The sequence below is a fragment of the Pleurodeles waltl genome, chromosome 6 (genome assembly GCF_031143425.1).
Source record: "Pleurodeles waltl isolate 20211129_DDA chromosome 6, aPleWal1.hap1.20221129, whole genome shotgun sequence".
Classification (NCBI taxonomy): Eukaryota; Metazoa; Chordata; class Amphibia; order Caudata; family Salamandridae; genus Pleurodeles; species Pleurodeles waltl.
In genome coordinates, this window is record NC_090445.1 from 1,153,651,415 (window position 1) to 1,153,675,751 (window position 24,337).

The 24,337-nt window shown below is 45.3% G+C and overlaps 1 protein-coding gene across 4 annotated transcripts in view; it reads right to left on the reverse strand.

Annotated features, from left to right (window-relative positions):
• PALD1 (phosphatase domain containing paladin 1) overlaps window positions 1-24,337 on the reverse strand; it is a 966,838-nt gene that overhangs the window by 276,094 nt on the left and 666,407 nt on the right. For all 4 annotated transcript variants that reach the window (XM_069240368.1, XM_069240369.1, XM_069240370.1 and 1 more), the window contains exons 13-15: window positions 8,367-8,483; window positions 5,017-5,196; window positions 4,275-4,472 (exon numbers count right to left, since the gene is read on the reverse strand). In XM_069240368.1, coding sequence (XP_069096469.1) covers window positions 4,275-4,472; window positions 5,017-5,196; window positions 8,367-8,483 — 495 coding nt within the window. The remainder of the gene's footprint in view (window positions 1-4,274; window positions 4,473-5,016; window positions 5,197-8,366; window positions 8,484-24,337) is intronic.

Below are 24,337 nucleotides of genomic sequence, written 5' to 3' on the forward strand. Positions count from 1 at the left end.
TTACAGCCCTGCTTACAGCAAAACTCAGAAAGAACAAGCACTCGTCTCTAGTGCTCGAGATGAAATGTAAAAGGAGTCCCTGAAGAGATCTTAAAATGGTGAGCAGTGTATTTATATAATACTTGATTGAATCACCGTGGGAGAAAAAAGAGGTAACAAAGAGGAAGGATTGCCCATTAGCCAGCAAGGATTTTAAAAGGACACTGACATAGACAAATGAAAATCATTGAGTGGAGTTGAACCCCACAAAGTATATACAACAGGTTGCTAAATGACAGCCCAGCGCTGTCTAGGCTTGACCTAAAGAGAGGGCAAAATGTTTTTTTTAAAGCAGGTAGCGGAAGCAACACAGAGGCTTCAGGTGGGTCAGAAACAACATGGAGGGCACCGTTGGGGGACCAGCACAGAGGGCGGTGGGGAAAGGAAGCCACACAGGGGTGCAAAGTAACACTGGGGTGTAAAAAAACACAAAAACTGGGAAGCAGAAGCAAAAGAAGGGGGGAAGGAGCAACAGTGTGAGGCAAATGTGGAGCACACAGTAGGAAGAGACGCACAAGGGCTAGAAGAGGAATATGGGGATGATGATGAGAATAACCTGGGTGAGAAAGCATTGCAGGGGAGAAGCACATGAAAGTGGGCACAACACTGAGGAGTGCAGGGAGCAGCACGAGGGTGAGAGAGAACGAGCAACATGCAGGGAGGTGAACGGAGGAAGGGAAGTACATTAAGGAGACAGCTGGAAAACACATGCACTCATGGAGTGGTGTGAGGCAGAAGTGGAGCATGGGGTAGGAAGAGAAGCACAAGGGCTAGAAGAGGAATATGGAGCTTGCAGCGAGAATCAGATGGGGAGAAAGCATCACAGGGAAGAAGCACATGAAAGTGGGCACAACACTGAGGTGTGCTAGGAGAAGCACAAGAGTGAGAGAGAGAGCAACATTCAGGGAGGTGAACGGGAGAAGGGAAGTACATTAGGGAGACAGCTGGAAAACACATGCATTCTTGTGGAGTGCTTAAGTAGTGCCCGCATAGTAAACAAATGAAAGAAGCAATTAATGATCCCATGGTCCAGCAGAGGTGCAAACAAGTGAAGGAAAGTCAACACAAGCTGAAAAAATAAAACCAATTAAATGAGACTGATAATAAAGCAAAACTAATGGTAAGCAATGGTACGTTGAGCCACTGGAAGCTAGGTAAGGGAATAATCATGTTGAGTAACCTGCATGACACATCAGTCTGAGGTAACTGCCCACCAACCAGAGAGATTACAATGAATTCTGCCCTGTACCAACTGCACATGTCCAACTGAAGGGGCAATCAGAGAAACTTGGCAATGGTTGCAGTAGCAACTAAAAAGAGGAGGGCTAACCTTGCTAGTGGTCACAGCCTACCCTCCTAAGACTTCCTCTTGAGACATGAAAAGTATGTGTGGGCTGTTGCGCTGCCTGGGAAGGCTGTCTGTGGTGGCAAGCAAGTCCCCAGGAGCAGACCTGGAACCTTCAGGATTACTGATAGGATGCTGGTGGGCCAGAGAAAGCAATCTGTCCAAGGAGCAGACTGTAGTTCAACACTGAGTTTGGAGCCTCCCATGGCATGTCAATGACAGATGCCCATAGTTACCCTGGAAAAGTCTACATAAGGCATCCAAGCATGATGCTGAATCACCTCACTGGTGCCCATACCACTATTAACATTCTGTAGTTTCCAGCCTGGCCTATAAAATGTATTTGGCCACACCCTGTCAATTGTGGACTGAAGAGCAAATGCTTTATGGATTCCTCCTGGAGGGTGGACAGGATCACTCTCACTGTATCCTAAAGTCTATGAGTACAGAGTCCTTACAAGCAAACTGCATTGAGAGAACCACACAGGGAATCTGGTGAGAAAACCCTCTTGCCAAATGCATTACTGCACCTCAGTTCTGCAAGAGGCATGGCAGTAAGGAAGCAATTACAATTCACTTTGTTGGATGAAGCTAGATCACAAATCTCTCAGGTGCCAGGAGGTTTGTCAAAAAGGTCAGGTCCCCGGCTGCAGGCTTGTGGAACCTTGCAAAGGGGCAACTTGCTGGTGACGCCGAACACAGTTTCAACCATGCCATGGACAAACCTCCTTTAACACTTCACTTCAGGGCTTGGAAAACGAAGTGCCAGACTGCAAGATGTTTGAAAACAGATTTGCTGTAGTATCACAGCAGGTAACCAAAGTTCCAGCACCTCCACTGCTATGCCAACCTGCAAAAGAGGTGTTTTCCTCCATTTGTGCCATAATGGGGTATCCAGTTTCATTTCAGAGGAGGTATCAATGGCACTGGCGTTCTAGAGGTCTAAATACAGACTTTTACCACTATCGTGAGGAGGTAACAGGTTGTCAACCTCCTATTCCGTATCATCATGATTGTTGTCATGTGGACATTTTCAAGGCCTTGAATTGCATCTAAATTGGAAACAAAAATGTACGTAAGCTGTTCGCAGTAGTGCTGCAACAGTAAAGGTGCAGAATACTCCCACACCATGAGCTAAGCCTTAGTTAACTCAAAGCAAGACGTCAGCCAAGATCGAGATGAACTCAACTCTGTATCTAAAACTGGTGTTGGATCAGATCTGGGACTGGTGCCTCAGGTGCCAAATATGCCTCTGACTCAGGTCAACCAGAATGGCTTTTCGAAAAAGTGTGGAGGCATTGCCTGGTGCTGGCACGGTGTCAGACATATGCCCACATGCATCAGTCAGACTGGGATAAGCCCCACATGTAGAAGTCTGATTGGGAACCTGATAGATCCCTGTGGCCAAAGGGCATTCAAGAGGGACCCTGAATCATGGTAAAAAGCTGCAGCACAACCTCACTGAATGCCTCAGCCTGCCATTGTGAAGAAAATGGCCTGGGAATGGGGTTACATCTGGATGTCTGACTTGAAACTGGGGCTTGGGGTGACAATTGCACAATCTCTTCCTGTAGCGGGAGCAGCACGTGTAGGACTTCTTTTGCTTGTACTGAGACTTGTCTTTCGATTCTGCCTTGGACTTGGACTGAGGATAGTGACCTGGACCAGGACTGTCACTTGGATCAGGACTGGGCCCAAGAATGGAGTGTGATCAGCCTTTCTCAGTAACATACAGACCCACCTGATGCCCCTTGATGGATTTTGAGTGCCTCGCAGATCACTATCACATGACGTTGAATCATGCTTAGATCCAAGACACCAACGGCAACATGCGGGACTGTAGCTGCTTCTTTTATTCGTGGCATGATTGAAACTTGTGGAGATATGGCCCCACGCTTACGGCCACAACTGCCAATGTTGAAACTGGTGAACCAAGTTTCGACCCGGCTAGGCTCAGCATCCTGTGGTTGTGGGTAAATCACTTGATCTCCTTGTGCCTAATATGTGTAGTGTAATCTAGTGTTCATGCAGAGTGCTCTAATGCCTTGAGCCCCGTTTATGCTTTATACAATTTCAAAAAAGGGGGAAAACACTAAACTACCGAGGTTTTGGGACCTGAGCTCTGGATCTATGTTTAATGGTGTGGAAGAAAATAATCTGATGCCACAGCAGAGGGGTGGTGCTTGTATATGGCTCTGGGTCATCACTTCTGGAGGTGAGACATGGCCTTCACTGAGAGCTAAAGGCACCAGCTACTGGTGTACAGGAGCAATTGTGCAAAAAAGTTCTGGATCAATTCTGGCACCTGCATGGAATTCGAAACGTGAGGAATTTACAGTTAGACGTATCAATTCTTGAGTGTCTGTGCAAGTACAACTTACACTATGATACATTGGAGGGATGTGAAAGCCTTCATGATGTTGAATGGAATGAGTTACTGCTCACACCATGGTGGAGGTTTTGGAAGCCCCCTGTAGGATCAGCAGGGAGAGGTATGCATAGAAGCATAGAGCGCCTGCTCAATAGATGTGTCTATTTTGCACCGCATGCATTCAGGCACAGAGTTATCTCAGGTACTCAACACAATGCTATTTCTTTGCTAAAGGGGTTCACGGTCCTGGACTGTGCTGGGTGCTCCCGGTGAGTATGCAAAACGATGTAGGATGGGGTCGCATTAAGCCCATTCTATCAGCTACTCATCAGATTTCAGAATTAATCTATAATTTTTAACTCTATTCGTGAGTCAACACTATCATTCAGAATCAAAAGTAACACTGAGAAGTTGTTAAAGCTATAACATTAAAGTCCAGCTGTCTGCAAAAGTTGTTTCAGATGGTGTAAATCGTCTGCAGATTAAATAATTGACCTCCAAAAAGAAAAACAAAAGTACCTGTTCTCTTGGCGCACAGAAGTCCGGGATAGGAATCCGTTTATAAACCAGTCCCTGGCAGGTGCTTTTGTGATGGTTAAAAATCTCTTGCATCGTCATGCAGCTCTTAAACATTTTCATTTGCTTCTCCTGCTCCAGGTACACTTCGAGCCATTTCTGTGACGTCAGAATGCTGTTTTTGACCGTGACCTCCAGCTCCTGTGGAGACATAAACCAATTAGTGCTATATTTGTTTACTATAAGTCACTGAAAGGATTTTTGGCAAAGTATTCTTGATATTTTTTTTTAAAACGTGAAACTGTAAGCTCTGTAAGTGTGCCATGTCTGGTGTTACAAATGAGCCCAAAAAATTGGCCCATGTACTTTTTAGATGACTTCCATGAGGCCTACTGTCCCTCGTGTTTAATGTGCGCAGCTTTATACAGCTCTGATTTTAACAGTTGTATCATGAAAACATTGCTCATATAAACAAAGGCTTTGTCCTAACCACAAAGGGAAATTGAATGGGGTATGTTTATCTCCATCATATCCTTTTCTCCTTTGCCTCTGGATCATGTCGGTGTGTACTGACTACTAGTTAAATAACGACAACTATGTAAATAACTCTAAAGACTAACTCGTTAAAGGAAAGTGCAACCACAAGAAAATAAAAGAAACATCATGCGAAAAAAATGTTTTCCAAATGATCTTAATTAGCCTTTGCAGGTTCTAGGACCTTTATGTTGGTTCCAAAGCTGCTCACCTCTAATTGTTCAGGGGATGATGCCGGCACTAGAATCGGTTGTTCCAGGTTGCCAGGTTCCCGGGGTGTGTACATTTGTTCATTACATTCAAACACCACCTCCTCACGCAGATTGACCCAGAGAATCGTTGTATACTTCCTCTTTGTATCAGTCAAGTAGCTCAAAACACAGCCAATAGCCTAGGATGGTAAGACATATGGTCATTAATGGATACTAAAATAAGAATACAAAAGAATATTCAGATCATAATTCTCAAAACCTGGTGCACATGTACGTTTGACCTAGACATGTGAATAGTCTTAGGTTCGAGTGCAAACCTCTTTTTGCGATTCTCAAAAGTGGATTTGACTGAAGAAGGGGGCAGTGCTGCAGAGTAGAGTCGAGTGGCATAGGGTGTTGTGCTGTAGAATGCAAAGTAGAGTTGCATGACAGTGCAGTGGCATAGAATAGTGCAGACTAGAGTAGTACAGAGTGGTGCAGAGTAGAGTACAGTGGCATAGAGTGCAGTGGTGTAAAGTGGCAGAGTGCACTGGCACAGAGTAGAGTGGTGCAGGGTAGAATAAGATGCATAGCATGAAGAGACGTAGAGTGGAGTGGTGCAGAGTGAAAGAGAGTGGAGTGGTGCAGAGGCATGGAGTGGTGCAGAGTAGAGTGGGGTGGAGTGGAGTAGAGCGCAGTATTCATGGTGTGTCAACACACTGCCATTACAGACAACATATTTTCAATTGAAATGACCATTACATTTGCACAGCCATACAGTTTTATTAATAAAACTGTACAGTGCACAGACGAAAATGTGTGGAAACTGCAACACCTAGTGTAATGATTTGTTTCCATCATATTAAAGTATTTGTTTCCAACACACTGGGCAATAACAAAAAAGTGCTTCATTTTTTATTCCTAATTCTGATATATTTTCAAATTCATTTAAATGTTGTTGGGTGCTAGAATACATCTCTTCCCTACCACCAGAATCCAATAAGATTGTCACATAAATCCTCCCACTTTGAAGTAAGAGAAAGAAAAGTAAACAAGCCCCCTCAGAAGACAGCGCCTGACAGTTGACCTTGGTCTTTGAGTGCACAGTAAATGTGACGAAATAAGAACAAAAATTACAGGCCTGTTAACAGAAAGGGAGAACTCGGAAGGATACTGTAAATAAAGTTTAGGCAAGGGGAGGTATGACTGGACAGCCTAAAACAAATAAAGCCAGCAAATGGAAAGCAAGAAAATGTTAGTTACAAACCACAAAGCCAATGGCAAGCAATGGGCAGAACGCATTTCTAGGTCAGCTTTCTGAATGTCCCAAGGATGTCTTTAGGCAGCGACCTAAAAATATATGTAATTGGTAATACAATGGGTGAGAGTAAACCATTGGCCTGCAAATGGTATTTTTCTTGTTTTTGAATGAGGGATGGAAGAATAGTTAAGAGTATATAAAGGCAGAATTATACAGGAAAGAAAAGTAGAGTGAGGTATGGACTGCTTGTATCTTTTTAGTATGTGAGTTTTTTTTCTGTTTTCCTCAGTGCTGTGCATTTCCTATTTGTCAGTCCACCATGAGGCTAAACTTAATTTCTAAACTCTTCATTTTAAATTATGTCCATCTACCTGTGAAGTATGCTTTGTACACACAATTAAGAAACCAATGCAGACGCATGTATTATTTAGCGGTCTCTTACAGAATTCTAATCAGCTCTTGGTCCCGAACTCTCTCTCAGTGATCCTGTGACTGCCACCATTGACATAGGGACAAGAAGGGTCACACAGGCAGTCAATGAGGGTCTGTTCACTTGTAAGGGAAGCTTCTCCAACAGCATGGCTTTGACCTTTTGTGGTCCTTATTTTGATACCTTCCTTGTTTAACTTTGGCCAGAACATGTGTTCTGATCACGGGACCATCAATGGCCTTCGAGACAAAGAGTATAACCTCATCCTCTCCACTCAATGTGCAGAGGAATAAAATCTGTTGGACTTGTATTTTTGTATGCATTTATATTTTTATATTATGATTGCAATGCATGTTTTTGTTTTGGCTCTGTTTGACAATGGGATTTAGAATGCTTCTATGTGTTCTATTTGTTGTCAGAGAACACTGATCATTTTTTCACTTGTGCACTTACATACAACAGCTAGGTCATGCAGATCTCTTATGGTTCCTCCTTGTGAACAAAGGGCTTGTTCATTCACTAAACCATGACAAACCACTACAACTGTGTTGGCGTTATTCTTTTACTTCTTCAACTTACCAACAGGTGTATTCTCACTTCCAACCCAATGCAACAATTTGGCGGAAAAGGGTCAATTGAGAGTTTGTTCACTTTGCTTTTAGTATAGCCATCATTGGCCCACCAAGGGAAATAATAGAATCAAGGTATGTGTGTCTTCAGATTTTGTCTCCAGTTCACTGCGTATCTGCAAGCCATATTAACTCCAGTGAGCCTTCCATTAATTTCAATGGTCTTCGCTTGCACTTCACCTTAAGCACACCACAACGGCAGTGAGCAGGGAGGGTGTCACAGAAACTGGGCTGGGAATGCTTGAAAGTTCTACGCAGGAACGCGGTGTGCCAGAGAAGTATGTAGTGGTGTCTACATAATTATGACGTGCAATGTCAGCAGAGTCGTCAGCAGTCACAGATTTGAAATAAATAATGTACATCTTCAATGTACTTTATTGTCAGGAGTGCATCAAGTAGCAGTGTTTGTGCTACGATTTCAGAATCTTTTTGGAGCCACGTGTGTACATCCTGGAGTTGTAGTAAGAACTTGTGTGTGCACTTTTTTGCCTTTATTTTTACCTCAGTAATTTGTAATATAAATCCTGGCCTTTTTACATTTACTTGGCAATTGTGACTCAAGGAGACTATTTTTGTTCTGCAATTATTTTCAGTATGGCTAACATTAGTTGTTCATTCAATCCAAGCTATTCATTCAAAATCCTAGTAAGGAAATTTGTGCTGTGCGATGATTATAAAGAAACTGGGTCACAACTGGAAAATTGTTTTACTGAGGAGCCTAGCATCAGGCTAGAAAGATGCAGCTTTTTCAAGAGGAAACGTACAAGAAACTTTTGAGAAATACAATTTATTGCTGAGCATTTTAGCAACTAATTGTGAACCCTGGGATAATGTAGAGACGTTGCTTTGAGATCAGAATGTCTAACTGTGCTTGCAAGAAAATTCACGAGAGGCTATTAGCATGCACAAATCTTACGTTGGAAAAACAACTATGTTAGCAATAAGGACAGCAATATTTGTAACTCCCCATCTCTCACAAACAACAACTATGCGTAGAGCTTGATTGTATAAATACCACTTAAAAAGTGAAGAACGTCATTTTTGTAATACCTTGGAGTTTGGTTGTGCCACTCCATAGACTGGCATCTTAGGTACCCTGCGGAAGTTGGCAACATTCATCTCCTTCATAGTGCTGAGGACATCTGGGCAGAACCGCTCATCGGCCACCTGTAGGACATGAAGGGCAGAGAGTTAAAGTCGATCTCTTTTTAGATCATAGCTTGAGCAATACTGGTTGATCCTTCTATTGTTCTGTGTAAATTTCTTAAAAAGTAAAACATTAAGTGATAAGAGGTCGGTTCAAGAATACATGATAGGGAACATAGCATAATTAACACCACTTGAACACTACAATGAATGCATCACTTCTTTAAAGTAGTTATTACTTGGCTAAGGCGAGCCAGTGACAACATGGCTAAGCAATCCTTTGCTTCAGTTAAATGCTCCGAACACAACTATTTTGTAACCCCTGTAACATAGCTCAGAGCAAGTGTTTTGGACTACCAAGAATGTACTCTCTCATACCTTTGTGGTGCTGAATACCTTGTAGTTTACACAATATGTCTAACAATGCATTGTTAAGGTGTATTGAGAGATTTTAAATATGAATTTACATTTTCAATCATCCTAAAAAACAAGTTACAAGAATTTTCTGAGCAGTACCCACCCGCACCATTAGGTGGCATTGATCAGCTCCACGTCAGTCATCGGCATCATCTGTGCTGGATATGATGTCAGGGGTCCTATGCAGGGAGCACCCTGGTGCGCTAACAACAGTTTCTTTCCACAACTTTCCAAGCCAGAAGGGCAGAGCCATGAAGAACACTGACTACATGTGTGTCAAAACTAAGGCCCTTAAGAGAGAGTCTGTGTCCCTAGAAATCAGTTCACATAGAGGTGAGGAGGGGTGGGTCAGTAAGGAATCTGCAACTACAATATGTCTCTACCTGATAAGGCATCACCGACGGTAAGTAACTTGTTCATCTGCTAAAGACTTCCACTAGCAGATTCCTTACCTCTGAATAGATACCCAAGCAATACCATCCATGGAGGTGGGTTGGTGAACCAAGATCATGCAAGAAATTCCTGCTGGACCAAACTGGCAAAGTACCCGTCCCTATGGGCCTGACTGTCCAGGCAGTGGTGTTTGGTAAACATGTGGAGAGTAGCTTACATTGCCGTCTGACCGATGTCAAGGACTGGAACTTCACGTTATAAATTGTATTTGTATAGCGCTTACTACCCCAGATGAGGTGTCTAAGCACTTTACGATAAGTAGCACGCTACCCAGAGCCTAGTCCATTGGTCGGTCCATTGGTTATTGGGGTTAGTTTTGCATTCTCATTACATGCATTCAATGCAGTTTCCTTGTGGTAATTGTTGACATGGACATGATTATTAGAGGGGGCTACGAGAGGCACTATTGCTAGCTGGAATTAATATTGTTTCCAAAGAGCTTTAAGGCATTTAGGCATGAGATATTTAGAGTAACTTGTATACAGAACAGGGAGACAGAAGGTAGAAAGAAGCAGAGGTGTATTTAAACAATATAAATGATGGAAGGTCAGTTTTTCATGCAGGATTTTAAGGGTTATAACATATTGATCATTTTTGCATGCAATTTATGGATGTAAACCTGTTGAAAGAAACAGTTTAAGTCAAAGATACTTCTCACAGTAAAAAAGGAGGCACAGTGACAAATAAGAGCCTCTTTTTATATACAGATTACACCTTATTAAATACTATACAGTATTGGAGTTTACGCAAATTACATGCATCATAACCAACGTATTATAAAATATGTTTGTAAACATCCACCAACTTAAAAATATAACAAGGCAATTAATATAGACACATTGCAGTAACCATGAGTATATTCAGTGCCAGGTTTGTCATCCATTTAATGTCTGATTTTGAAGGCGCCACCCCTTCATCCGCCGGAACCTGAAGAACACTCCCACAGAACAGACACCATGTCCAGCAGAATGGATGTGTCCGTGGTCACCTTCTCATGTGCTAACGCAGTGGTCACAGTTGGTGCTCTGATAGAATGAGCATGTAAACCTTCAGGTGGCTGCTTTTTGGCCAGTGCATAGCAGATCTCAATGCAGAGTACAACCCATCTGGAGATGGTCTGCATCTGCACTGCCCGACCTTTCTTCGCACCCTCATAACCGGCAAAGAGTTGATCATCCATCCGGATGATCAAGGTAGCATGCCAATGCTCTTTTTGGGTCTAGGAGGTGAAGTCTTTCCTCTTCCTTAGAAGGATGTGGAGGTGCGCATAAAGTAGACAAGGTGATGGATTGGCCTACATGAAAAGACGTAAACACTCTTGGCAGAAAGGAGGCCCTACTGCAAAGCACCACTTTGTCAGGCAAGATGGAAAGGGAGGTCGGCTCAGACGACAAAGCCTGCAGCTCACTCACTCTGTGGGCAGATGTAATGACCACAAGGAATGCTGTTTTCAGAGTGAGAAGCCTGAGAGAACAGTTGCGGAGAGGCACGAAAGAAGCGCACATAAGAAAGGTCAAAAACAACTTAAAATCACATTAGGGCATAATAAATGGGAATAGAGGAAAGAGCTGTGTAAGGCCTTTAAGGAACCTATTAACAATAGGAGACTTAAACAAAGAAGGGTGATCAGGCAACCTCAAAAACACAGAAATAGCAGACAAATAACCTTTAAGAGCCCCCTTAGCAGAGCTCTGCTAGGCCAGAGAAAGGATAAACATTAGGACTTCAGAGAGGGGGTCAACAGACTTGTCCATGCACCATGCTACAAATTTCTTTGAACTGCAGACATGTACCATTTTGGTGGCGGGATGCCAGGCTTCCAAGATTACGTTACAGACATCGGGAGGAAGGCCAAAAGCTGTCAACTGCCACCACTCAACCCTCCACTGCTGCTGCTAAAGAAGATCCTCCCAAAGGGGCAGTCTGATCGATGGACATGCTCAACAACTCAGGATACCAGACTATCCATGCCCAGTTTGGAGCCACATGGATTAACTGGGCCCAGTCATTCTTGATATTCTTGAGAACTCTGGGCATAAGTGGTATAGGCAAAAAGGCATATAAAAGGCATGAGTTCCCATCAAAACAAAAAGGGTCTCCGAGCGATTGCTGCCTTGGAAACTCCAACACGCAAAACTGCTGACATTGTGCATTCTGTGCAGAGGCAAACAAATCCAACCAAGGCTCTCCCCACTGCTAAAAGAGACCTTGCACCACCTCTGGATGGAGATGCCAATCGTGATCTGTACACATTTTTGGCTGAGTTAGTCTGCTCTGTCATTGAGAGAGTCTGCCAAATATTCCAGCCAGGTCCAGAGACACGAGCCTCTTGACAAAGGGTCCATGACCCCATCTGCCCAGCTTGTTGCAGTACCATATGTCAGTGGTGTTGGTCATGAACACCTGCACCATCTTCTTCTGACAGAGGGAAGAAATGCCTTCAATGCTCACCGGATTGCACAGAGCTACAACAGTTTGATGTGGAGTACCTACTCTGCCGGAGACCAGATACCTCTGATCTCCACTTCTCCCAGATGGCCACCCCAACCCAGGAGTGATGCATCTTTCACTACTGTCAGATCTGGTTGCACAAGGGAAAGGGATGTGCCACTGACCCAATCGCAGTTAGTTAAACACCTAGGCAGATCATGCTCAATTCCCTCCAAGATCTGGACCTTGATGGAGAGATTCACCTGATGCAGTGCCAACTGGAACTTCAGTTCCCACTGCAGAGCCTTCATATGCCATCTGGCATGTGTCACCAGCAGGATGCAGGTGGCCATGAGGCACAGCAGCTTCAGAGTCATTCTCACCAAAACCCAGGATACAAGCTGAAGCATTGTTATAATCGGTAGCCTGAATATCCTAGACTTACCGCTCAGGAGGACATGCCCAAAACTGCAGTGTCCACAACAGTTCAGATGAAAGGAAACGTATGAGAGGGAGTCAGTTGTGACTTCAGCATGTTTATAGTGAACTCCAGCGAATACAGGAGCTCCACCGTAATCTGGAGGTGGAAGACAACAGCCTGAGGCAAGCCTGCCTTCAACAGCCAGTCGTCGAGATAGGGGGAGAATGAAACCCCTGATCTAAGCAGATGAGCTGCGACCATCACCTTGATGAACACCGAGGGGCACTAATAAGGCCAAAGGGGAGCACGGTGAACTGAAAGTGCTCATGGGCTACCATGTACCGCAAGTAACGTTTGTGGTCAGGCAACATGGGAATATGAAAATAAGTGTCCTGCAAGTCCAACGCTACTATCCAGTCTCCTGGGCCCAGGGCAGATGAAACCTGAGCCAGAGTAAGCATTATGAACTTCTTCTTGAGGAATAAATTAAGGGATTGAAGGTCTAGGATGGAGGGAGGCCCTTGACCATTTTTGGGCACCAGAAAGAAGTGGGTGTAGAAACCACAGCCAACTTCTGGTACGGAAACCCTCTCTATGGCTCTCTTGGCCAAGAGAGCCCTAACTTCCTTGCGAAGGGACAAGTGATTCGTCCACTCCTGCCGCATGTAATCGGCAAAGAAAGAGGACTACAGTTTACGTTCTTATCAAGATTATCAGCACTAAACAATATTGTAAATAACCGGAAACGCCATATTTAACGTGTAGGAGTATAATATTATGTCAAGCCTCACTATTTCTAGAACAAAGCATTTGTTAAGTAACTCCATATTACATTTAAAATTTTGTTTGGGGCAGTAGCCCCTTACGTTGCACCACAGTAATTAGCCCTTAAGTTAGGGTATATCCTGTATGTTTAAATTGCTACAATGTCATTAACCCCTTCTGTGCCGCGGACGTTATGGTTACGTCCCGTGGCACAGTGCTCATGTGCTACTCTCCCACCCCCCCAAGGCAGGGATGGAAGGGGAAGCCCTTCCCCTTCCTCCCCCAACCCCCCCTCTAACCCCCCAGTGACATCTGATGACGTCAGCGCGCAAATGCCACTTCCCCATCGCGATGGAATGCAAAGCATTTCTCTTCCGATCATGTGATGGGGCCCTGAGAGGCTTCAAAGGGAAGGGAAGGAATTTCCTTCCCTTTGAAGTCTCTCAGAGCATTTCAAAAGCCGGATTGTAAAGCGATCTGGCTTTTGAAATGCCCACTAGACACCAGGGATTTCGTTATGTATGAAAACTGACATGAGGGGAGCGACCCCTTGGGCAAGGGTCCCTCCCCAGGGGAGCAACATTTTTCAAGGCCTTAGGCACCAGGGATCATTTTTTTTGTTTGTTTTTTTTTTGTGTTTTTTGTGTGTTTTTTTTTCTTTAGTTGGGGAGCGACCCCTTAGGCAAGGCTCGCTCCCTGGGGGGCAAATTATATTTTTATGAGGCCAGTCTGCCCCCAAGGGGGTTCAGAAACCACTAGACACCAGGGAGGTTTTTTTTTTACGCCAAATTCACAGAAAGGGAGTGACCCCTTAGGCAAGGGTCGCTCCCCCGGGGGGGATTTTTTTAGGCCTTTTCAGATCGGACTATTGTTATTAGGCCGATCTGCCCCCGGGGGGGGGCAGAAGCCTCTAGGCACCAGGGATACATTTTTTGGTTTTTGTTTTGTTTGTTAGAGGTGGCTTGGCTAAGGGGTCGCTCCCTGGGGGGGTGGGGGGAGTTATTTTAGGCCATTTCTGCCCTGCCCTGGGAGCAGATTGGACTATTGTAGAAACCACTTAGGCACCAGGGATTGGTGTGTGTGTATGCGTGTGTTTTCTTTAGGGGGGCAGCCCCTTGGGTAAGGGTCGCTCCCCATGGGGGCTTATTACTGTTGGGCATATCTGCCCCCCTTGGGGCAGATGGGCCTATTTTTGGAAGGTCCATCTGTCACCAAGGAGGGGCAGAAAGCCCACCAGAGGCCAGGGAGGTTTTTTTTCAAAAATAAGAGGGTGGGGGTATGGCCATACCCCCCACCCCAAATAAATGGGGCCAAAGTTGTTCTGCCCACCAGTGGGCAGATGGGGCAATTACCCCTGATCCACACCCAGGGGGCGCAGAAAGTCTACTAGATGCCAGGGAATAAAAAAAATATAAATATATTGGGTGGTGGCTACCAACCAGTATGGGCCTCGTTACGTCCAACTGAAAGGGGTAACAGTCTTTCAGCTCTCCTCTGCACTCAAAACATCTTATCCCACAGCAAGTAATAAGACATTTGATTATTTTGGGCTTTAGTTTTACATTTGGGCCATGAGAGCTTGGCTAACTCTCAAAATCGTCCCACTTGGAGTGATGAGGGCTGCACTTTATGGACTTTGGGATGCTGCCATGTAGAAAAATCCACAAGGCCTAGACACACCTGAAAACGAAACATCTGGGTGATTCCAGGGTGGTGTGTTTCACATGCACCCGCACCATTTTTGCACCCACAATCCCCTGCAAACCTCCAACTTCGCTGGAAAACACAAATATTTCCCCACGTTTTTGTGATAGAACCTTCCGGAATCTGCAGGAATACACAAAATTCCTACCACCCAGCATTGTCTCTTCTATACCGATAAAAATTCTGCTGCACTTGTCGGCCTGAAAATGTTTTTTTTGCAAACTGCCCTTTGGGACCCCCTTTGGTTCCCCCTCAATCTCGACATGTTTTTGGCTCTTCCCTTTCACAAGCACTTGGCCCACCTACACAAATGAGATATCATTCTTACCGGGAGACTGAGGGGAACATTGGGTGGTATGAAATTTGTCCCAGTGCGGTGATCCCACACAGAAATGTGGGAAAAATTTGATTTTTTTAGCTAAATTTGAGGTTTGCTGAGGATTCTGGGTAAGAAAACATTGGGGGATCCACGCAAGTCACACCTCACTGGACTCCCTCGGGTGTCTAGTTTTCAGAAAAGTCTGGGTTTGGTAGGGTTCCCTAGAAGGCTGCTGAGCCCAGGACCAAAAACGCAGGTGCCCCCCGGCAAAAACAGGTAGTTTTGTATTTCATAATTTTGATGTGTCCAGATACTGTTTTGGGGCATTTCCTTTCGCGGGCAGTAGGCCCACCCACAAAATTGAGGTATCATTTTTATCGGGAGACTTGGGGGAACGCTGGGTGGAAGGAAATGTGTGGCTCCTCTCTGATTCCAGAACTTTCTGTCACCGAAATGAGAGGAAAAGGTGTTTTTTTGGCCAAATTCTTAGGTTTGCAAAGGATTCTGGGTAACAGAACCTGGTCAGAGCCCCACAAGTCACCCCATCTTGGATTCCCCTAGGTGTCTAGTTTTCAAAACTGCACAGGTTTGCTAGGTTTCCCTACGTGCCGGCTGAGCTAGAGGCCAAAATCCACAGCTAGCCGCTTTGCAAAAAACAGCTCTGTTTTCTTTCTGAAAATGTGATGTGTCCACGTTGTATTTTGGGGCTTTTCCTGTCGCGGGCGCTAGGCCTACCCCCACAAGTGAGGTACCATTTTTTAATCGGGAGACATGGGGGAATGCTGGGTGGAAGGAAATTTGTGGCTCCTCTCTGATTCCAGAACTTTCTGTCACAGAAATGATGTGAAAAAGTGTTTTTTTGGCCAAATTTTGAGGTTTGCAAAGGATTCTGGGTAACAGAATCTTGTCAGAGCCCCACAAGTCACCCCATCTTGGATTCCCCTAGGTGTCTAGTTTTCAAAACAGCATAGGTTTGCTAGGTTTCCCTAGGTGCCGGCTGAGCTAGAGGCCAAAATCCACAGCTAGGCACTTTGCAAAAAACAGCTCTGTTTTCTTTGTGAAAATGTGATGTGTCCACGTTGTATTTTGGGGCTTTTCCTGTCGCGGGCACTAGGCCTACCCCCACAAGTGAGGTACCATTTTTATCAGGAGACTTCAGGGAATGCTGGGTGAAAAGAAATTTGTGGCTCCTCTCGGAATCCAGAACTTTCTGTCACCGAAATAAGAGGTTTGCAAAGGATTCTTGGTAAAAGATCCTGGTCAGAGCCCCGCAAGTCACCCCATCTTGGATTCCCCCATGTGTCTAGTTTTCAAACCTGCGCAGGTTTGCTAGGTTTCCCTAGGTGCCGGCTGAGCTAGAGGCCAAAATCCACAGCTAGCCACTTTGCAAAAAACAGCTCTGTTTTCTTTGTGAAAATGTGATGTGTCCATGTTGTGTTTTGGGGCAGTTCCTGTCGTGGGCGACAGGCCTACCCACGCAAGTGAGGTAGCATTTATATCGGCAGACATAGGGTAACACGGTATAGCAAAACAAGTGTTATTGCCCCTTGTCTTTCTCTACATTTGTTCCTTCAAATGTAAGACAGTGTGTAAAAAAGTTGTCTATTTGAGAAATGCCCTGTAATTCACATGCTAGTATGGGCACCCCGGAATTCAGAGATGTGCAAATAACTACTGCTTCTCAACACCTTATCTTGTGGCCATTTTGGAAATACAAATGTTTTCTTGATACCTATTTTTCATTTTTTATATTTTAGCAAATGAATTGCTGTCTATCCGGTATAGAATGAAAACCCATTGCAAGGTGCAGCTCATTTATTTGCTCTGGGTACCTAGGGTTCTTGATGAATCTACAGAAGAGTCTAGCTGACGTAACGGTATATTGCTTTAAAAAATCTGACATCACAGGAAAAAGTTACAGAGTAAAACGTGGAGAAAAATGGCTGTTATTTTCACCTCAATATCAATATTCTTTTATTTTAGCTGTTATTTTCCTTAGGGAACACTTGTAGGATCTACACAAATGACCCCTTGCTGAATTCAAAATTTTGTCTACTTTTCAAAAATGTTTAGCTTCCAGCATTGGTTTCCCACCCATTTCTGTCACTAACTGGAAGGAGGCTGAAAGCACAAAAAATAGTAAAAATGGGGTATGTCCCAGTAAAATGTCATAATTATGTTGAAAAATTGGGTTTTCTAATTCAAGTCTGCCTGTTCCTGAAAGCTGGGAAGATGGTGATTTTACCACCGCAAACCCTTTGTTGATGCCATTTTCAGGGGAAAAACCATGAGCCTTCTTCTGCAGCCCTGACAAAAGGACATTTTTGCTGTATTTTGGCTAGTTTCTTGGTCTCCTTCAGGGGAACCTACAAAGTCTGGGTACCTTTAGAATCCCTAGGATGTTGGAAAAAAAGGACGCACATTTGGCGTGGTTAGCTTATGTGAACAAAAAGTTATGAGGGCCTAAGCGCAAACTGCACCAAATAGCCAAAAAAAGGCTTGGCACAGGAGGGGAAAAGGTCTGGCAGCGAAGGGGTTAAGCACTAAAGCTCTTACTGTATGCTTGGACCTAAAGTCTCAACCCGTCTAAGCATGTGCAACCACTAAAAATATTCTTTACTCATCAGTCTCCCAAGAAATACTCCAGTTCAAAATCAGTATTAAGGCCAAAAAGAGAGGGGAGAACAACACCCTCTTGTTGCAGGTTCGTACTGAGCCATTGCTCTTCAAGCGCCTGCAGAGAAATCGTGCATAACTTCCTGCCACAGAGCTGCTTGGATTTCCTCTCCCAGGTTTACTCCTCCCCTTAGCCAGCAGGCCACACCTCAAGGCAGCGCTGGGTCGATTTGTAGGCCACTGCTGCAACCGCCTTTGCTTTGCCTCGTTTTAGTTAGTTTCTATTAGCGCAGGGGTCTGACACCATCTTCTTAAGGGCTGAGCCCATTTCAGCTGCCTCATCCGCATATTTGGGCATCTCAGGCAAAAAAGTGGGTCCCCTCATCGTCACCGGAGCCCCCAATCTCTGGGAGTGTCATGATCCAGACAGGATGGCACATAAAGAGCAGGGTATGTGCAGGATCAGTTGCGAGCCAGCAGAGCTCCCAGAATGCTGTTAATCGTCCATCTTGTAGCCACATCCCCCTTAGCAATGACATTTTACACACTTTATTGTACAAGGTGCATTTTTTGGTTGTCTCCCTTGACATATAAGCTGTACACTCTGTTTAAGGATAGGAACACAGTACATGATATTCTAGTGTTTGCATTGCCCGCTCGGAGACAGCTTTTAACATCTAGACATATCATTGCATCAGAGCCGTGCCTCTAACACAGTGTGTCTAATTTTATAAACAATGCACTGAACCAGAGGGGGCAGAGGAGCAATCCAGCCACTTCTGTTATGGAACGATTCCTGTGTTCGACATGCAGCTCTGCAGATGCTGATCTCTCACCTCTCAGAGAAGGATTGCCAACTTCACTCTAGATCAGCACCCTGGCTCAACTCTCCAGGTAGGGTGCCTTACTATCCCATTAGAACAGGCACAGGCAGAGGGTATACCCGTTATGCTCTCAGATTACACCCAGTGCTTGTTAGGAAGATATAAATCTAAGATTACCATGCTTGGGCTGTTCATTCTTTTCATCATGTTAGTAATACTGTAACAATGCTTTCTTTTATGAGCCCAATTATCGCAGCTCATTCTCTCTATGGAAAAATACGATTAGTTCAATAAATTTGTGAAAAACTTTATTCATATCTTTCTTGTGCTTACCCTAGGCATACATGTGTAAACAATGAAAGAGGTAAAGTCTGTTTCCACGACTTTCTTGAGAGTCAGCGCCATGTTTGAGGTTGCTGTAATCATCTGTTACCCTGCTAAGGTTGGGGGTTAGGTGCGGGAGTGTAGGCTAGTTAGGAATTGGGTTGACAGCTTCTGATGGTGTAGATGGGCTCAGTCCTCTCACCCCGAGGTTCTGCTGTCCCAATACTCAGTCTGGATCTGGAGATTTTTCTCGAGCAGTACCCCTGCATGTTGTTAGGTGGCACTGATCAACTCAGCGTCTGTCATTGGATATTTGTTGCGAGTCCTATATAGGCACCATCCCGGCATGCTGAAGTCATTTTCTTTTCACGACTGTCCACGGCAGAAGCGCAGAGCTATTAAGAATACAGACCACTGGTGCTTCAATACTAGGCCCCTGAAAGGGAGTCCCTATGTCCAGAAATCAGTTCACAGAGGGGGAAGGATGGGTGGATCGGTAAGGAATCTGCAACTAGATATTGTCTCTACCAGATAAGGTGTTACCGAAGGTAAGTAACTTGTACATCTGACAGGGACAACTAGTTGCAGATTTATTACCTTAGAATAGATACCCAAGCCATACCATCCCTGGAGGTGCGTCTGCAAACTACGATCATACTAGAAAGTCACGCAGGACCGAATGGGCAAAGTGCCTATTCCTACAGACCTGACTGCCCAGGGAGTAGTGTTTGGTAAATCTGTGCAGAGCTGTCCACGTTCTTGTCTGACAGATGTCATGGACTGGAACGCCGCATGCTAACGCAGTGGTCGCAGCTTTAGCTCTGGTAGAAAGAACACGCAAACCCTCTGAGGGTTGCTTCTTGGTCAGAGCATAGCATATGTTAATGCAGAGTATGACCCATCTGGAGATGGTCCGCTTGTGCACTGCCCACGTAGCCAACAAAGAGTTGATCATCCACCGGAACTCTTTTGTATGATCAAGGTAGAACGCCAACGCTCTTTTTTGGGACCAGGTGGTGGAGTCTCTTCTCTTCCTTAGAAGGGTGTTAGGGTGCATAAAAAGTAGGCAAGGTAATGGATTGGCCTACATGAAAGGATGTGACCACTTACGGCAAGAAGGACCACTTTATCAGGATAGATGGAAAGGTATGGCAGTTTGGATGACAATGCCTGCAGCTCACTCACCCTGCAGGTAGAGGTAACAGCCACAGAAAGGCTGTTTTCAAAGTGAGAAGCCTGAAAGGACAGTTGTGGGGAAGCTAGAAAGGAGCGCACGTCAGAAAGGTCAAAGCCAAGATCAAGTTTCATTCAGGCATAATGAATGGGGACAGAGAAAACATATTAGTATGTCCTTTGAAGAACATATGTACAATAGGAGAGTTAAACAAAGACTGTTGATCAGGCAACCACAAAAAAGCAGAAATGGCAGATAGATAACCTTCGGGAGTGCCCATAGCAGAGCCCTGCTGGGCTAAGGAAAGGATAAACAATAGGACCTCAGAGAGAAGGGCAGAGAGGGGGCGGAGGTAGAGGAGGGTCAACAGACTTGTCTGTGCATCATGCCACAAACATCTTACAATGACTAGCATATACTGTTTTGGTGGAGGGATGTCTGCCAAGATTATGTTACAGACATCGGCAGGAAGGTCAAAAGCCGTCAACCATCCCTGCTCAATCTCCATGCAAGAAAGTGGAGAGTGGAGAGGTTTGGGTGCAGAACCCTCCCCTGCGTGGCAATAGATCTTCCCAAAGTGATCGATGGCCATGCTCAGTAGCTTGGGATGCCAGACTCTTCATGCCCATTCCAAAGCCACACGGATTACTTGGACCTGTTGTTCTTGATCTTCTTGAGATCTCTGGGCAGAAGTTGTGTGGGTGGAAAGGCATACAGGAGACCCGAGTTCCACTGATCTAACCAAGGCTCTCCGCCCTGCTGAAAGTGACATTGAGCCACCTTCAGACGGATATGCCATTTGTGATTGATAAAGCATTGGTGGCTGAGCTCATCAGCTCTGATGTTCAGAGAGCCTCCCAGATGTTCAACCACCAGGAAAATGCCCTGGTGTTCCAGCCACATCCAGAGGCACAGGGCCTCCTGACAAAGGGTCCACAACCCCACCCAGCCCTGCATGTTGCAGTACCACATGTCAGATGCATTCTCCCTGAACTGGTGTGCTACCTTCCCCTTGATAGAGCAAAGAAATGCTTTCAATGCTAGCCAGGTCACACACAGCTCCAACATGTTGATGTGAGGTCTGGACTCCACCAAAGACTAGACACCTGAGATCTCAGCTTCTCCCAGATGGCCGGCCCATCCCAGGAGTGACCCATCTGTCACAGCTGTCAGATCTGGTTGGGGAAGGGAGAGGGATCTACCACTGACCCAATAGTGGTTTGTTAATCACCACTGCAGATCTTTCGCATTTCCCTCCCAGATCTGGACCATGCCGAAGAGATTCCCTTGATGCTGCACCCACTGGAACTTCAGGTTCCACTGCAGAGCCTGCATATGCCATCTGACATGAGTCACCAGCAGGATACAGGAGGCCATGAGGCCCTTCAGCCTCAGAATCATTCTTACCAAAATCCATGAAAGAGTATGAAACATTTGTAATGTAGTCTGAACATCCTGGACACGCCGCTCAGGAGGATAAGCCTGACACAGCACTGTGTCCAGAATAGCTCAGAAGAAAGGTAGCAACGGAGAAGGAGTCAGGTGTGGCTTCCACAGGTTTATAGTGAACCCCAGCGAATGCAGGAGGTCCGCCACAGTCTGGAGGTGGGAGACAACAGCCTTGAGTGAGTCCCCCTTCAACAGCCAGTCATCGAGCTAGGGAAAGACTAAAACCCCTGATTTGTGCGCAGATGAGCTGCAACCACAGCCGTCACATTGGTGAACACACAAGGGGTGCTGGTAAGGCCAAAAGGGAGCACGGTGAAATCAAAGTAGCCTACCATGAACCACAAGTAACATCCGTGGGTAGGCAGGTCGGAAATATGGAAATAAGCGTCCTGCAAGTCCAACGCTACCATCTAGTATCCTGGGTCCAGGGCACAAAGAATCTGAGCCAGAGTGAGCTTTTTGAACTTCTCCTTTTTGAGGAAGAGATTGAGGGACCGAAGATCTAGGATAGGGTTAGAGCCCCTTTTCTGTACCAGAAAGTAGCTGGAATAGAAGCCACAGCCTACTTCTGGCACACGAACCCTCTCTATGGCTCCATTGGCCAAGCCAGTCATAACTTCCTCTCAGAGAATTGCCAAGTGATTCTCTGTCATCCGATCGTAAGATAGTGGCATGGATGGAGTGGTATTCTTGAAGGGGAGGGAGAAGCACTTCAGACTATCTGCAAAACCCACCTGTCTGATGTGATAGCTTGCCAGCAGAGCAGGTGATGATGGATACCACCTCCAACTGGTCCCTGATGGGGAGGAGTCAGACTAAGAAGGTTTGAAGGCAGCTGCAGGGGAGGGGGGTTTATGGCTGGCTGGACTGCTGGCCCGATGATCCATGAGGTTGGTGGATCCTACGTCCCCAGCCATGTACAGGCTGTGCAGCACGCGTGGCACTGTGGCTTGATAGGAATGGACCTGGCTAGGCACCCTTACTGTACCCATGAAAGGGGAGAAAAGCAAACTGTGGGGGGGCAAGGTGCCACTGCAAGGCCCAAGGACCTGTCGGTAGCACAAGAATCCTTGAAGTGCTTGAGTGCTATGTCGGCTTTTTCTCCTAAGAGATAGTTACCATCAAAGGGCATGTCCATAAGTTTGGCTTGGACATCCCCCGAAAAGTCAGATGTACCCACCCAAGTGTGGTGCCTCAGGGCCACTGTTGATGCAACTGCTCTGTCGAGTGAGTCGGTTGTCTCAAGTCCACATCAGATGGTTAACTTAGCTGCATCTCTCCCATCAGCAACTGCTTGGGAAAGTAGAGGCCGGGCCTCCTCCGGGACCTGTGGCAGCACTTGCACAACAACTATATCCCACAGCGTATGGGAGTAATGGCCTAAAAGGCATGCAGTGTTCACGGACTGCAACGCCAAACTGGCAGAAGAAAACATCTTCTTCCTAAATGTGCCCAGTCTATCAGATTTCGTATCTCGGGGTGTGCAATGGGAATGCGCCATGGAAAGTAGAGGTTGGATGACTACGCTTACAAAACGTCAGTCATCCGAAGCAGGGTCATGGCGAGTGATTGCCCTGTTGACAGGAGGCCCTGTGTTGGGTTTGGATGAGGTACCCAGTAATAGTGGGTGGAATTTTTTATTTCGCTGCCAGAATTGGAGGAATTTAGTAATTCCACATTACTCTTGTAATGCGGAATTACTAATAAATTCCGCCTCTCCGCTATTGGAATTAATCAGTAATGCTGAGACTCTCGTCTCAAACATTAAATTCAATAATGCTTCGGAGCAAAATGGGAAAATAATGATTCACGCAAATCTACATTGGCCAGAAGGTGGCAGCATTGTACTGTAGACACTACACAAAATGTTCTTTTAAACAACAATACAACAACGTATATAAATGGGAATATTATTTCAGCGCAACTTGGTTAAAACATTACTTGCAAACGCTAATCTCAATGCAGAAATCAGAATAAATGTGGAACCTGGAAGAACACGCTGCGTTTTGCATTTAGGTCGGAAATGTTAAAATGAAACTCTCTAACAAATTTTAGTGCCTGGTAAACGACATTTTGGAAATTGGGTTGAATGTAGCATGTATTTACTGCCTTGTGTCATGAACTATGATTTGCAGCCTATGAACGTTATAAAAATAGTCTATTACTTAAAAAATGATATATATATATGTATATATATATATATATGTGTATATATATATATAATAATTACGTCTCATGCCACAGACCATTATAAGGGTGAAATGTACCAGAATACTGAGAGAAGGGCAAAGTCTACGCTTGCATGCCACTGCGCACTTGGGTGTACTCTGCCAGAATTGAAGCTCTGATTTTATTGACTTTCATATCACTAGGTTCCTTTCATATTTGTTGTAAAGGTTGAAGGCTTTTCAGCAAACACTTGTCGACAGGTCACATTTCTGTCCCCTGTGACCAGTGCAGGGGTGTGAGCAGGGGGATGACCTGAGGCTCAGACTGAGGGGTGTGACAGACAGGTTACCTTTCCCAACAGCTGTGTTTCAAGTTTTCCTTGCAAGGAGTACTGTGAAAGTTCAAGGAAACTTTTCACTTTTGTATTAATCTGGTAGGATTTGATGTGATCCTCTTACCAGAGCTGCGTGCAGACAGAGATGTGACGCACAGTGCAGGGGCCAATGGCAGGCTGACTACACTTAGCTTTACGGAATTCCACAGAATTCAACTCCACTAGTTCAGCCACCCTTAGTACCCCGTAGGACATCCATAACGGCTTCATTGAAGGGGAGCAGGGGTTTGGAGAATAGTGCTCCAGGTTGAAGCATCTGTCAGGAGGTTAGTTCTCACTGTCACCAAAGGTAACACAAGGTCCAGGACCTCAGCTGCCATTCTCACCACCATAGAATATGATGCACCTTCCTCCGTAGCCGTGATAGGGGAAGAAAGCATGCCAGTTTCTGGGGATGCATCCAGTCCACTGACTTC